We start from the raw sequence: 15,090 nt of genomic DNA on the forward strand, positions 1-15,090 counted from the left end.
CTCGGTCTCTCCAACCACTGCACGGTCCATCTCATCCCAACCTATAGACAGAAACCTAAAGCTGCAAAGTCTGTGATCAAAACAGTGAAGAGATGGACTGAGCAGCCAAAGTCAGAGCTACAGGCCTGCTTTGACTCCACAGACTGATGTATTTGAGGCTGCATCTACAGACCTGGATGAACTCACTGACACTGTGACATCATACATCAGCTTTTGTGAGGACGTGTGTGCCAAAACCTTCTGCACATACAACAACAACAAACCCTGGTTCACAGTAAGCAGCTTCATCATGCCAAAAAGGAGAGAGGACAGGACACTGTACAGCCAGGCCAGGAACATACTGACAAAGGAGATCAGAGTAGCAAACAGGAGCTACTCTGAAAGGAAGCAAAATCAGTGTCTGGCCAATGAGCTGTTCTCAGTGCGGAGGAGCCTACGGAACTTCACCGGTTACAGGAAACCCCTGCTGTGGAGAGCCATCAATTGGCAGACAATTGGTGACCCCCTCCTGCCTGAAAGCCTGTGCTGACCCCCATCTTCCGGAGCCAATCCCGGCTGGCAATCGGGCGAAGGTGGGGTACACCCTGGACAGGTTGCCAATCCATCGCAGGGCTAACACATAGACAAACAACCACACACACACACATGCACTCCTCTGGGCAATTTAGAGACACCAATCAACCTAAGCTGCATGTTTTTGGACTGTGGGAGGAAGCCGGAGCACCCGGAGAGAACCCACGCAAGCCCTTTCCTCAGGTCCTTCATCTGAAGCATCCAATCACCAACTGGTTTCTGATAAAGGGACATGTGATTTCACAAAAAACTTCCATAAAGGTCTCAGTTGTGGCTCCTCCAGCAGCGTCCATGGTCCTCAATCCTCTGTCCTCAGAGCCAATATACAGTAAGAGACTTGGAAGTTCCTATGTCCTTCGTTGACCAGAACGACTTCTGGGTCGACCAAGGATCGAAGACATAGGAAGAGACATCAGGTGTACCCCTTGACTCTTTTGTTCTTGATTTTTCCAGGATGCAGTTAAGGAACTTTACCCCATGTTTACCAGCTTGAGTCCTCCTTTCTGCTTTTGCCAGTGCATTGCAGCATACTGTGGCATATTAATACCACCTGTCAGTCTGTGACACAAGACTGAATGCTCAGATATTCACTGCACCCACATCTTACCTACTGATTTACCGCTACCATTGCTCTTATAATGTGTTTTTAAATCTAAAGAAATAGCCTAATGTTGTTGTTTGATGGAAACATTTTAAAAATGTTGACACAAATGTTCTTGTCTGGACTGGATAATAGTGACTTCCTGGCAGGATCCAAACCTTCAGGTCTAGAGGAGGTTTTCGCCGCCCAGCCATGGTTTACCACAGCTTCCAGCGCTGGGTGAGAGCACTCATTGTGGATACATTGACAAAAACAAACAAAGGTCAAATTTTATTGGATTTGTCCTCCTTTACAATATTTGTGGTGTAGGTGCAAAACAAACATAAATAGTAACTTGCACACCTGCTGTTTTATAATGTTATTGCTGAGGTGCTTTTAATTCATATATTGTTACTTCATGTTTTTTCAGAACTAAACCAAACACACACATACTGTTGCTGCAAATCGTAGAATGATGATGTGGTTTTCCCTCCTGCATATGAAATAAGAAACTATTACACCCGTTTAGAAAGGGGATTTTCTTCAGAACTCAGTGCTTCACAAGCACAAGCGCCAAAGATGAGTTCAAAACAAAAATCATTTTACATGAGGCCTCCACACACACCTTATCTTAAATTACAAATCAACAAATATATTTCCAAAGAAGCAACTTTAAATTAATTGTTGTACATTTGGTGATATGTTGAGACAAATAAAGATTAAAGGAACAACATGGCTTCTTCTTTTAAATTTCCTCAACATGGCTTTCATCTTCTGGTGTTTCACTTAACATGTAATTCTTTAATACACCATTTGCTGCCCCAGTACATTGTGTAATAAGCATTCACATTTCTGTAGTAGCACTGTATTTCCCACCCAACCACTGTGTCAAACAAAGCATCTGCACAGAAACAACACCAGAGATCGAATTGGATTCAGGAAGATTACTGGTTTGCAGATCAAAGAAACAGGAAAACATTGAGATGGTTGTTGTGAGCCTTTCACAAGATCGACAAATCAAACTTTTCACATCCCAGGAAATGAATAGAGTTTCTCACATGTCTTCCATGTTGTGCTGAACTAATTTTCCCAGTGTAGATTTCCAAATATGTTTGAGTGAGGAGAGCAAACCACAACTGAATCAACTCCAGATACAGTTTGGCGAACGTCTACAGGTACGTTCGCATAGGTTTTATTTTCCTAACTGCTGCTGTGAACTGTTCGGAATGCTCCTTAAAATTCTGGTTTGACATTTTTGGAAACCCGTTGGCTTTCTTGCCAAGAGTTAGATCAGAGGATTGATGTCAAGTTTGCGTGTTATGGTGTTGTGTGGAGTTCTCTTGTAGACAAACAAAAGTTATATGTACAGTCAGTGTCCCTGACCACATGTGTGTACCCTGGAGCGCTAACATACGTGGAACTGAATGTAACTTGTTTTAAACAGTATTTTCAGTGTATCATTGTGCATGTGCCTGATACAAGCAGAATGAGGACTCAGCTCTATAATGCTACTAAAGATCAAAAACTCCACAGTGAAATTTTAAATAAGAAGCTAGAGCCAGAAGTGGAAGAGCACCAAAACTCTACATGCCATTTGATGTTTGTATTCAGGCATATATTGAACATACTAAAATCTTTTACTTGTTTGCATCCTACATTCATCTAGCCTAGCTCACTCAGCAGCTAAAAATTCAGTCTACAGACACATGTAAAGCTTACCCACACACTGTATCTAATCTCTATAATACAAAAATCCAAATTTAAAAGCAAGTTGTGGATTTACGGGGAGTTAGATCCTGAAAATATTTCTGGGCCAAGTTCTGTGACTTCCATGATTCCTGTTGTGCACCAAATTAAAGAAAACATGTTAATGAATTAAATTTTGACGGATTAATGTCAAGACAAAACTAGCTCAGATAAGCCATTCCCCTGCAGCTCCAGTGTCCTATTTAGCAGACAGACATGGTGTTTATCTTCTCATCTAACTCTCAGCAAGAAAGAGAATAAGCACAACATTTCACTAATATGTTAAATGATTCTATCAAACACACTCAGCACACCAGTGGAGGGTGCAGCTGAACACAGAATACAGTGATTTAAACTTTCCAGAAAAATGCTGCAGGATTCACATTTATCGCTGCCATGGACGTGTGGACACAGAAGCGCTGTATTATAGAGATATTAAATGGATCATGTAAGGAATTTCCAACTAGCTTTTGTATACACAAAAAAAAAATTATATAGTTATATTTTCTGTATGTTTCAGTTCCTAATATATTAGCTTTTATTTTCATAATTTGTCTTTGTACGTTTAGGTAAAAATCTCACAAAACACTTTCAAAACTTGATTTAAATACTATAGACCATATGGGTTTAGAAAGCACCTGACATCATGGACAGGACAGACAATGGTCAGTTCTTCTAGAAATAAAATATCTATAAAAGGCTCCAAACATGTATCCACAATAGAGAGGGGTTAATAGATGCTCTGGTGAGAACTGTCTTAACATGCAACTCTTATGGGGTCTTAAAGCAGACCAACAACAAAACAGATCTCAAACATCTTGTGTAACTATAAGTGGGCAGTCAGTACATTAGGAGGCATCACTTTAATTCCAGGAGGCACTCAAAACAACATTGTCACTCTATCAATGACAGTTTTCACAGCTGCATATATGTCTCATAGAGTGTATAAAAAAATGGACGGTGTGACAGTGAAGCCACCACAAGTCAATCACCCCCTGGTGGCTGGTTGCTGTATAGGTCATAAACCCCACCCCCTACATGACAGCAGATGGGACATAAGCCAAACAAAACATTCAAACTACAAGTCAAATACATTTTCCCATATCATCATGCTGATTTGTGTCCAAGTGGTTGTTTTTCTAGTAAGTTTGTTTTTAATACGTTTTTTATGATATAAAAACGGGCTATTTCATATGATTTGACAACTTTGATCGGTGGTCTGATACACTGCTACTGCACAGAATCAGGTAGCAAAATACCAAGATGGCAGTCGCCATATTCTTGATATTTTGCCTTCACTGTTGCATAGTGCAGAGAAATGGTGATGCATCATCCATTTTTACATTCAGTCTATGGTATGTCTTCAATGCAGCAAACACCTGAGATATGAAGCATAAATTCTTACAAGCAGTCAAAAGTGATAATCCTATTTTTCAGTATCTTTGCTTTTAACATCTGAAAGAAAGGCTTACAAATAAATAGAAATAAAACTGGAAGACTTTTCTTTTTCAAAATATGATTATTTACAGCTACTCTGAATCCTTGAACAACATACAGTAAACTGAGTGAAAATGGTGCTGGAGCAGAATCAAGGCGCTACTACTATATGATTGTCAATATTGCAGATTGTGCTGTTATAGTTGCAGCTGTTTCAATCTTTACACACACTACATGAATGGCAGAAGACACAGCTGTATGGTATGTGCTACATGTGGCACCAAAATAGAGAAAACACGAGGAGCAATGCAAGTAGATTAACACATTTTCGGTGCTACTCAGTCTGCAAGCCGACATTTGAGAGCAGATTTGAGTGCGAGGGAGGGCAGAATCATGAGTGCAACAGACGATCTGTGTGCACAAGAACAATTACATACTAGCCTGGATCCCCTGAGCACAAACTCAAACTGAGAGCAGAGGTTCACCTGTTCGATTTGACCTGGAAGTGAAGGGTCATCCTGTTAAACCTTTCCCTTGGTTTTCAAAATAAAAGCTGGTGGCAGTGCAGAAAGAGCAGTCTTTGGTTTTTGTATTATCCTCAAGATCATGCATTGACACTAAATGACTAATATCATGTTCAATCTGTTGGCAAACAATTTAGTCTCTAAGCCATAGATTCAGAATGTGGCTAAAATCTGTCAGTGTTATAAATAAACTGTACATTATAACAACATTTCACTTCATATAAATGTCACGACATTTCTTCTTAGCTCACAAAATGAACATATGGTATTAGCCTAAATCATACACAATGGCTTGTTGTTTTAATAAAAGATGCAGTCAATACCACGGAGATGCTTTAGCCAACAGCAACTGTATAACATGACTGATCTATGTGGCAGGAGGGTTTTTTTTCCTTCTGTGGACTTGAACCTTAAAAATGACATGACCCTGACATCCAGATGTGCTTGTATGTGGTTATAGCTTGTCAGTCAAAACTGGTTGACAAATGCTCGCTTGATATGCCCAGAAGCTGCCAAAAGTCCTGGAGAAAACTGACAGAGCAGACAAGCAGCTCAGAGAACAACTATGCACAATACTGTGCACTCAAACCTAATTCTGCTCTTACAAACTCAAATCTTAATTGTTAACTTGCAGATTGAGTAGCACCAGAGATTTGGTTTGAGCTCTCACAAACCTTTGTCATCTGTAAACTTTCATTAGGGGCCGCATTACGTGTGTAGCATCAGGAAAAGCCTTGGTGAAGACCTGAAGCCAGATCTGATATGTTTTCCTTCTGCTACTGAGGCAGGCAAGCAGGACAAAGGATGACATGTTTTTTCATACAATCTCTACCATCTGTTCATTATGGTCTGGAGCGCTGTGATCCAAGCTGCACTCAGGCAACAGCTTATATGTGCTTATTCACATGGATAGTTAGATGAAGTGGAAATGCTGCTGGGATCTGTCACAAAACTCTCATTGCAAAATCTCAATAGTTTCATTAAATGTTGTGTAATAAGCACAAACTCAAATGCAAATCAGATATTATGCAAACACTGTGTTACTGCCCCCAGTAAAAGCGGTTTACAGGTATACAGTATGTTAACACAGCATGTTATCTCCTTTTCATGTTAACATTTAGCAAGTGAGATGTGTTGGAATTAAGCTCAGAGTACAACTGGGCCATGTTAATGTTAGCATGTTATCAAGATTGCATGATGGCATACAATTAACACATGATAAACCCAACACATACACTATCATGGTTACATGGTAATGCTAATTTTAGCAAAATACACATTTTAACATGCAAACTTTAGCATGTTAAAATGTTAGCTGATCAGCCAACCTACTGACACTGTCAGAGAGTCACACTTATCACACCAAATGCTATGTCCAAAATCACTATGTACCATCTAGTGCATGTCTGAGTTTCAAATGTTACACACTATACAGTGTCCTCAGAAATTTGAGCAATGGAATGAAAAAACCTAAATACATAGTATAGTATGAACACTAGTTTTTGCTACCAATTCCACAAAATAATGCGTCAGATTTGATAGACAACAAAATTACAGCTATGCAACATAGCACCCGTCTCACCAAGTTTAGAAATAAAAGCAGTCGGAGCTGAAAGTAAAGCAGACCTTTGCGTTCATTTGCATTACTTCCTATGCAACATAGCACCCGTCTCACCAAGCTTAGAAATCGGAGCTGAAAGTAAAGCAAACCTTTGCGTTCATTTGCATTACTTCAGTGTCACATGTCTACTTTAGTCCTGCTTACTTGCTGTGTTCACGTACGTTATATTGTTTAATACATATTTATGAGCAACCGAGCAGGGAATACTGTTCACGTCCGCCTCCAACTTGTGATTCCAAAGTTTCTGACATTGATATAGCTCCCACTTGGTGAAAACAACTACATACATGTCAGTAAATGGTTGGCAGAATGGTGGCAAATACACCACCACTGGCAGTTATATCACAATAAAATTTAACATTAATACAATCACTTCCAGTCATTTTGTAGGAACTGTTTGTTTGTATCTGGTTTAGCTTGATAAGAAACTGCTACAGACAAAAAGTAGCTAATTTAGGCAGTTTATTTGATGTGGCTACAGATTAGCAGTAGAGCTAACCACCTAGGAATAGTGCACAAACACTCCCAACTCATAATAAGAAATGTTTTGTTTGTTTCTCCCATTCTGACGACACTGTGTGAATGAAGCATTGTGCAATACATTCATGTTGAGAAAAATATTTTTCTTGCTAATTACGCACAGAAGCAGAGCAAATGATAATTTCACAAAACTTCCTGAGACTGGGCTGACAGTGTCGAAGCATGATGCAACTGATTGCCAGTGATAGCTCTCCTACACAGTGCAGCTATCACTCAAACTAACTTATCCTTAAAAAAATAGCAGTACAGTGAAATCTGAGGACTGGCCTTTGCTTAGTCACTGTTGAAACCAGCCACCGAGGGATGCAGGCAGTTCACCAGTCATTTGACTCCGACTCAGTTTCTCATATTTAGGTGGGACACTTCTTCAGCTGTGACATCTGAAAGCCAGTAGCTGTGTAATGAGGCTGAAAAGAGAGAAGTTCCAGTATTTTAGGGGCACATGTCTGAAGCTTGTTACTGTAGCCTGGGGGAGTATAGTAGGACCAGGTGGAAGATGTTCAGATCAGGCAGATGTCATTCTTGCAGAAGCAACTCCCTCCAGTCAAAGGTGTGGTTTGGTCCATGTGTGAGGGGGAGGATGGGAGGGTCCACTAACTGCCACACTCCTGTGTCACCCTGCTCCTCACAGGAGCAGAAACCCAGGTAGGGGATCTGAAGGCCAAGCAGAGGAATAATCAGCTTTATTGGCCAGGTGTGTTGGACACACGAGGAATTTGACTCTGGTACAACGGCTCTCAATGTGTACGTACATATCAACAAGCAAGGGATTAGGAAAAGAGATAAAAAATAAGAGTAAAGTACTTATAGATAGAAACCTGTACATATATTCATACAGTAATAACAACCTCCCCGAGATAACTTGTTTCTTTTTGTATTGGTAAAGTTGATGTTTTCTGTGTTTAACCCCTCTGTCATTATTTGCATGAGCCTGCACTGCTTGCTGGTGTCAGGTTTGCTCGGCCGCTCTGCCTCCCTCACCTTTCCTACTGTCTCTTGCCCATTTACACTAATCACGTTCACCTGTTCCTCACTCCCTTATCACCAGCTGCACTCGATTAGGTTCTCACTATATTACCCGGTTTCACTCCTCAGTCACTTGCCAGTTTGTTCTTGTCTCTAGGCCATTTTTTCTCCGTGCTGTCTCGTTTTTTTTTTTGGGGTATATTATTATTCCCTAGCCAGCTACTGTTTTGTGTTCTCCACATGGACTGTTCCTCCGGACTGTGGCTCCACTCTCCCCTCCCAGGCAGGTCAATGCTCAGTCGCCTATCTGTTCTACTATTGTCATCATCTCTCTGTCTCCACCTTCAGTAGCCACCATCACCACCGACCAGCCCAGGAGTGACCCAGCCTACGCAGCTCGGCCCAGCTCTCCATCTCCTCGCCTCCTGCTGTTGGTCAAACACCCGGTTACTACTCATCGACAGGACTACGCACTATTTCCCTCTGTGCATTTTGTTATTTCTCCTCATCACTGTACATAATAAATCACTGCTTGCATCGAAGTCGGCTACCTGGGTCCGCCTCTTTCTCGTTCACTCACTGACAGGTGCGAATGGCACATAACAGCTGGTGGCACAGTGGGTATTTTGTCTTGTGAAAGGTCACTTCCGGAATTGATTTGCTGTTAGTGAACAAATTTTTAGCATACATGTTAAATACTTCTTAATTAGGCTATTATAGTTTAGAAATCAGTAATCAGACCACTTCACTTCTTGGACACTTGAATGTGCTGCAAATGGCTTTTTCACCATCAACCTACACTCAGCAACCCCGATTGAAAACACACTTTAACAAATTTTTGAAAATGTATTAAAATGGCAATTTTAGCCATTTAAAAGGACAATTATTTGATTTTTGTCTTGAGTAACAATTTTTTTCAGGGTGACAACACATTAATCAAAGTGAAGCAGTATATTGCATTTCAGTGTTGTCCAGCAGGCAGCAGCATAGATCTACTGTTTTACCAGGAGCTGAAAACACCAAAATGAAAAACAATGTGCAATCACAGTTTGGCGGTAGGGTCATGGGCGGGGCTGATGCTGACGGCAGTGAAGCCCTGAAGTTATTATAGAGAAAACGCAAACAAATTGCCATTTAACAGAAGAGTGTTTTGTTAGAGACCAGGCAGGCAAAGAGTAAAGCCTCACTGACCTGAATAACAGCAGCTTGCAGCCCCATGTTCTCTCACTAATGAGCAGCGAAACAAAGACCCATTATCTGAAGGGGAAGTTTAGTCTGGTAGTCAGAGGTCAGTGGTCAGACTGGTCAAGTTGGAGGCTGACACTATAATATATTAAGTAATATGTTATTGGTAAAGGTAATATGTGATATACTGTAAGCTCTGGTTAGTGGTACGACTTGTCTGTTTCAGTGCAGTCCTTCAGACACAAAGAGTAGGCCAAATTGGTCATTTATTTCATGCAAAGAAGGGACATGCTCAAGTATCCAAGCATGATACTTTTGGTTCTGCAAGAAAGTTCACTAAAAGGGACATTTGAGGATGTCAGTCTGCTGATGATTCCTTACATCTCTGGAGTTTTCAGTGTACACATGTTTTTGCACATCCAGTCCCAATGGGAAGGGGAGGAGGAACTGAGATGAAAGTCATGATGGATGGAGAAGGAAGTGGGATGTATAGAAACCAAACAAATCTGATAGACTACATAAAAAAGACACTGTATGCAGTGAACAGACCTTTCGGACTACTTGGATGAAGTCCTTGGCGCTCTGAGGGCTGCGGCCCTGCAGCTGGCGTGTGCAGGCCTCTAAGGAGGAAGCGTGGGCTACAATCAGCACGTTGTTTCCTACGCAGAATGGAAACCCAGGCAGGATGCAACATCAGCAGAGGACACACACATGAGAATGTAAAACAATCAAGTAAAAGTTCACCTACACAAACTCAACAACGTCTCCAGGAGCTCTGCTGTGTTACTCTTACCAGTGTTTTTGCAGTCTGACAGGATATCTTTGGTCACTTGAAAACTCCGACTCATGTAATTCTCATAGGATTCAGACACAGTCAGCTTGCTGACTGGGATCAGAGGTCTGCATGGAGACAAATACCAACTGTCAGAAAACCAGTGTCACACCTAGAAACTGTACTGCAGTTGTTTTATTAAGCTTATCAAAGAGGTTTATTTCTGCTGAGTGCCTCTGAGTGGAAGTATTTACTGAGTGTGCACTGTAGTTTGCAGGTAGTGCATGTAAACTGTACACTGGACAAATGTATACTGTACTTATATACACTATACTGTATGTATACACGTAGCAGCTTGGATGCTGCAAATGTAATTCACACAAAACAGAAAAAAAGAAATGTGATGTTGAAAAGATAAACATAAAGAAGAATGGATAAAAATGTTTGATATAGAATATGATATGCCATACATTCTGGTAGTGACCTTTTGTCTGTATATACTGTATTAAATACGGTGTGAATAATCACACTACAGACACACATATAGAGGCTACACATTTGCATAGGTATAAAACTTGAGCAACAGTTTAAGGATTTTTTTGGATGGCCCGGGCCTGTACAACCAGGCTTGTTTGGTCTCCTGTTTCACAGCTATTAGGTGAGCGGTCCATCGACTGGGTGAGAGGGAGAAGCTGGGCCCACCACACTCAGTCCAGAAGGAGGAAGCAGTTCAGCACGTTGTTTCTTTGGCATTTTATTTTATTCTTCACATAACATTTTACATCAGACTTCTCATAATCCACTCACACATCTGACTTTGCAGACTTACACACCTCTTAATGTCTGATTTATATAGTGATTAATTCTGTTCTCTCCCATTAATTTAAACTATGCTTGCAACTTTAAAGTTAGGGTCTCTCCCCGTTATGTGTCATGGTGTGACCCGGTCATGACCTTTCCTATGTTTTGTTTTGAGACATCAGGGAAGCAAACAAAAAAAGGTGCAAAAGGCAAAGAAATTACAACAAAAATGCCACATTCAAGAATCTGGCACCTTAATACAAAGCAACATTACTGGTTTAGCCCCCTATCGTTGAGCTTTTAGTACTCAGGTATTCTGGCTCGCTTTTAACCAGAACAGATCACCTACATAATGCTCCAGAGCAAATTAACTTTGGAAGATCAGATCAAAATTTGCCAACTGCCTGACAAGTGAAAAATTGTGGCCCACCCTACTTTGTTTTTCCACTGTATTTTCCCTCTGTCTGTCTCTGTTTAGAGAAGAGAGGGGCTGCTCCCCTCTCACACATGCAGTCAGCTGTGTGTTTACACATGGTGCTTGTAATGCTAATGCTTGAGATGTGAAGACGCAGACATTTAACCAATCACCTGCGACTGCTCTGCACACACGCACCCCCTTCTCCCACGCAGTTCTCGATTTTAGTACTACCTCCTGAGGGGTGTTGAAATCTAGCTCTCAGAGCGTGCCTCCAAAAAAAGGTCTGAGTGTAGTGGAAACAAATGCAGAACCTGTGACGATATTATGTCCTAATATGCCAAATCAGTGGAAATTAGCTGTATGTTAATTACCTCAGAAAATTATAAATGCAACCCTTCAGTCAGATACAGTAGAACTTATCAGGCACTGGCTTCTGATTGTACTACACCTTTCTGCTTTGGCAAACAGCCTTATTTTAATGGTTTTTATCTAGCTGAGGACAGCTCTGTAATAATACAGTCCTGGCTGTTTTTATTACTACACAACAAATTTGAGCCATTACGTGTTCAACTCAGAAGGTCTCATATGTGTTATTTTGTCTTTGTATGACATCTTGGTAGCATTTTGCCAAGGTAGAGGAGATGTTTCGCAAATGAAAAATTCACTGACATCACTTACATATTGTCAGGTTTGCCCGGTCTCACCGGCCTCTCTCACCTTCGTCACTCTGTCTCTCTCTTTTAGCCTCAGATTGCTGATCACGTACACCTGCGCCTTACCCCTTGATTGTCACCAACTGCACTTCATTAGTCTATCCTTACTTATACCCAGCTCACCTCTCACTCACTTGCCAGTTCGTTCACATTCTCAGGCCATCTCTTTGTCTCCGGTGTTGATTAATATTCGTTTCTGTATTTTTGTGTGCTTCCAGTTTCCCGTTATTTATGCCCAGGATTGCCGTGCTTCTCACCTCCTCTAGCCAGTACCTCTTTTTCCCCCTCTTGGACTGTTTTTCCTCCGGATCCTGGCTCGTCTCTACCAGTTGTCACCAGTTGTCTGCCATACCAACTCCTCTCTGCTTGTGTTTTACCAGTAGCTACCATCACCCACCAACCAGCCCAGGAGTGACCCTGCGACGCAGCTCGGCCCACCTCATTCAACTCATCATCCCTCTACTCCTGCTGCTGGTCGACACTCAGCTACTCTGTTCCACTATCATCCACGTACTTGTTATTGTCACTAAACTACACTGTGTATTACTAAATCACTGCTTGCACTGAAGTCGGCTACCTGGGTCCACCTCTCTTTTTTTTGCTCGCTCACTTCCGTGTATGAGCGTACCATAACACATATATTTTTAATTACACAATATGTATTTTGCCCTGGTTGTCTGCATCACCTGTATGTTGTGTCCACACTGAAGTGGGCTGTGGCCAGGTCAGCGGGGGGTATCCATGCAGGCAGAGAGTTTCCAGAAACCCACTTGGTCCATTCAAAAAGCCCTGGTTCCACTCTCACCTTCAGTTTACCATCCTGCTGTAGACCTGCTCACACACACAAACACAACTCATTGCAGCTCAACTTCAAAACTAAAATGGAACACAATCAACTTAATGTCACTGAGACACACTTTTAGTTGAAGGAATGCTTCTGTATGAGTAAATCCATGTCCCATCACATTTGCTCAGGGAGGTCCTTCTCACCTTTCAGAATGTTCTGTGCAGTCTGAACACATCGCAGAGAGGGAGAACAGTACACAGAGTCAATCACTGTGTTACTCTCTAATAGAGCCTCACCTGGAAAAACACATTTAGCACACATACATTTGAAAAACAAAATGCCAGACTGCTGTTTGGTTTGCTAACATCAGCCGTAGCACATCACTGAGATCTACAGTATATGTGACAGACCCACTAGTCGAGCCTGTATGGATCCAAACACAGTGATAGGGGCATCCATGTCATAGTCTCTTTGTCCTCCCCACAGTGGCAAACTGGTAGGCATGTTCAGATTGGCACGCACATATCTACCTGCCAACAACAAAAACACAAAGTGTCAGAATGTAAGGGGGGTTCCTTTTTAGCTTCATCCTACAATCCAGTTTTTTTCTAGTGAAATTTAAAGAGGATACCTAAAAATATTCATTTGTGTTGGATTTCAAAACCTCTGCCTAGCCCTACAATAGTATTTATGAAATTCTGTTCTGTGGCTTTTGGCTGAAGCTGTGGCCGGCTTAGTTACTGTACCATGAGCTAAAAGCTACAAAATGCATGTGCTTAGTGTTGCACGATATACCGGTACTAGTATGGTACCGCGGTACTGAGGCATTTAAAATGGTACTATACTGCATTTGGATGGGACCAGTACTTGCAGCGCCGCCGGCAGCGCCCACCCGCAACAGAGGAAAACAGAGCAGGAAACAGCTTCCTCGTCCTCTGCTCACTGAGCAGCGTGGACTGGAGCAACAAACGGAGCAGAAGGAAAGCTTGGAGAGAGCAGAGACGTTGGAGAGGGAGAGAGCGAGAGAGAGAGAGAGAGAGAGGAGCACGGAGAGGAGAATGGCTCAGTCACCACCCCGCAATTTGTGGACAAACGAGGGGCGCGAAGTGCTATATGGCAGTACTTCGGCATAAAAACAAATGAGCAAGGAGAGGCAATTAACGTTGATGCGCCATTGTGTAAACGATGTTTTAAAACATGCATGGCTAAGGGCGGAAACACCCAGACCTGCACACTGAGTTCAGGGAACGACAGGTAATTTACTCATGACATGTGCCCTTTTCAAATGCAATAGTTCAATAGTTTTAAGTGTGCAACACATCATAAAGAGTTCTTATCAAACATATTATTTTTTTCTAAATTTTAAAAAAAAAAAAAAAGAAGTGATCTAAGCCTGCTCTGCACCATCACCCAGGAAAAGAGGGGAGCAGACAGTTCAACAGGACACGATTCATCCACATTGACAACACCTAAAGACAAACTAAACCGTGTGATGACTATGAACAGTTAAGAGATATAAGTGCTGCACAGGACCCCCTAGCCTGGTGGGGTCATCATGAGTCTGATCTTCCCATCCTGGCTCAGTTTGCACGACAATATATGTGCATTTCAGCATCAAGCTGTGCATCAGAACGTGTCTTCAGCACATCTGGAAATATCTGTAGTCCAAGGCGTTCTAGATTGAGTGAGGAACACCTAGACATTTTGGTTTTCTTGGCCAAGAATCTCAACAAGACAAAAAGCCTGAGTCAGACTCAGTAGAAGGTCTACTCCAAAAGAATCAGCCACCCAATAGTAGGCAAGAGAGGGAGTAAGGAGAAGGGACATAATGTTGATAGGAAAATAAGAGATTTTGCTGCTACAGTTGCTAGCTTATTTTAATTTCAAATAATTTTATTTGTTCTAATTGTTCTAAGTTAGAACTTCTAACTTCATACTTTTTATTTACTCACACTGACTGTTCTAAAAAAATTTTTTTTGAGTGCAATAAAAAAAGCATAGTATTTTGAATTTTATTTTGATGTTATTCTAAGATTTTCTATTAAAATAAAGTCAGTAATGACATTGTTTGCATTCTCTTTTTATCTGAAAAACTACCCAAAAGTATCGAAAGTATCGAAATACATTTTGGTACCGATACCGGTACCAAAATATTGGTATCGTGACAACACTAATGTTGAGTTTGATATTATTATCTCTAGCTTGTTGCTAAGTGAAGACAGCTAATATGTCACTGTTCTGAATAGAGTATAGGCCGATTACAGCTGTGTTTTCTCTGACAGATTGACATCGGGCTGATGGTTGCAAACAGTCAGGTGATTTTTGAGAAGGCAGAGAATTCTTCCCTCACACTAGTTGGTATGTTCCTTCTTTCTCCCTACAGGTGGCTGATATTTCCCAACTGATCTCAGGATCTAGATTTGAAGC

The 15,090-nt window shown here is 41.4% G+C and overlaps 1 protein-coding gene across 3 annotated transcripts in view; it reads right to left on the reverse strand.

Annotated features, from left to right (window-relative positions):
* Positions 1–3,068: 3,068 nt before the first annotated feature.
* Positions 3,069–15,090, reverse strand: part of ubash3bb (ubiquitin associated and SH3 domain containing Bb) — an 82,483-nt gene continuing 70,461 nt past the window's right edge. For 2 of the 3 annotated variants that reach the window (XM_020620703.1, XM_020620701.1), the window contains exons 9-15: positions 13,074–13,193; positions 12,867–12,959; positions 12,563–12,707; positions 9,966–10,072; positions 9,722–9,831; positions 6,571–7,675; positions 3,069–6,486 (exon numbers count right to left, since the gene is read on the reverse strand). In XM_020620703.1, coding sequence (XP_020476359.1) covers positions 7,538–7,675; positions 9,722–9,831; positions 9,966–10,072; positions 12,563–12,707; positions 12,867–12,959; positions 13,074–13,193 — 713 coding nt within the window. In that variant the 3' untranslated portion in view covers positions 3,069–6,486; positions 6,571–7,537. Of the gene's footprint in view, positions 6,487–6,527; positions 7,676–9,721; positions 9,832–9,965; positions 10,073–12,562; positions 12,708–12,866; positions 12,960–13,073; positions 13,194–15,090 lie in introns of those variants that run through there. The other variant, XM_020620702.1, reaches the window with a different exon arrangement.

Source organism: Monopterus albus, unplaced genomic scaffold (assembly GCF_001952655.1).
Source record: "Monopterus albus unplaced genomic scaffold, M_albus_1.0 scaffold246.1, whole genome shotgun sequence".
In the NCBI taxonomy this organism is placed as follows: domain Eukaryota; kingdom Metazoa; phylum Chordata; class Actinopteri; order Synbranchiformes; family Synbranchidae; genus Monopterus; species Monopterus albus.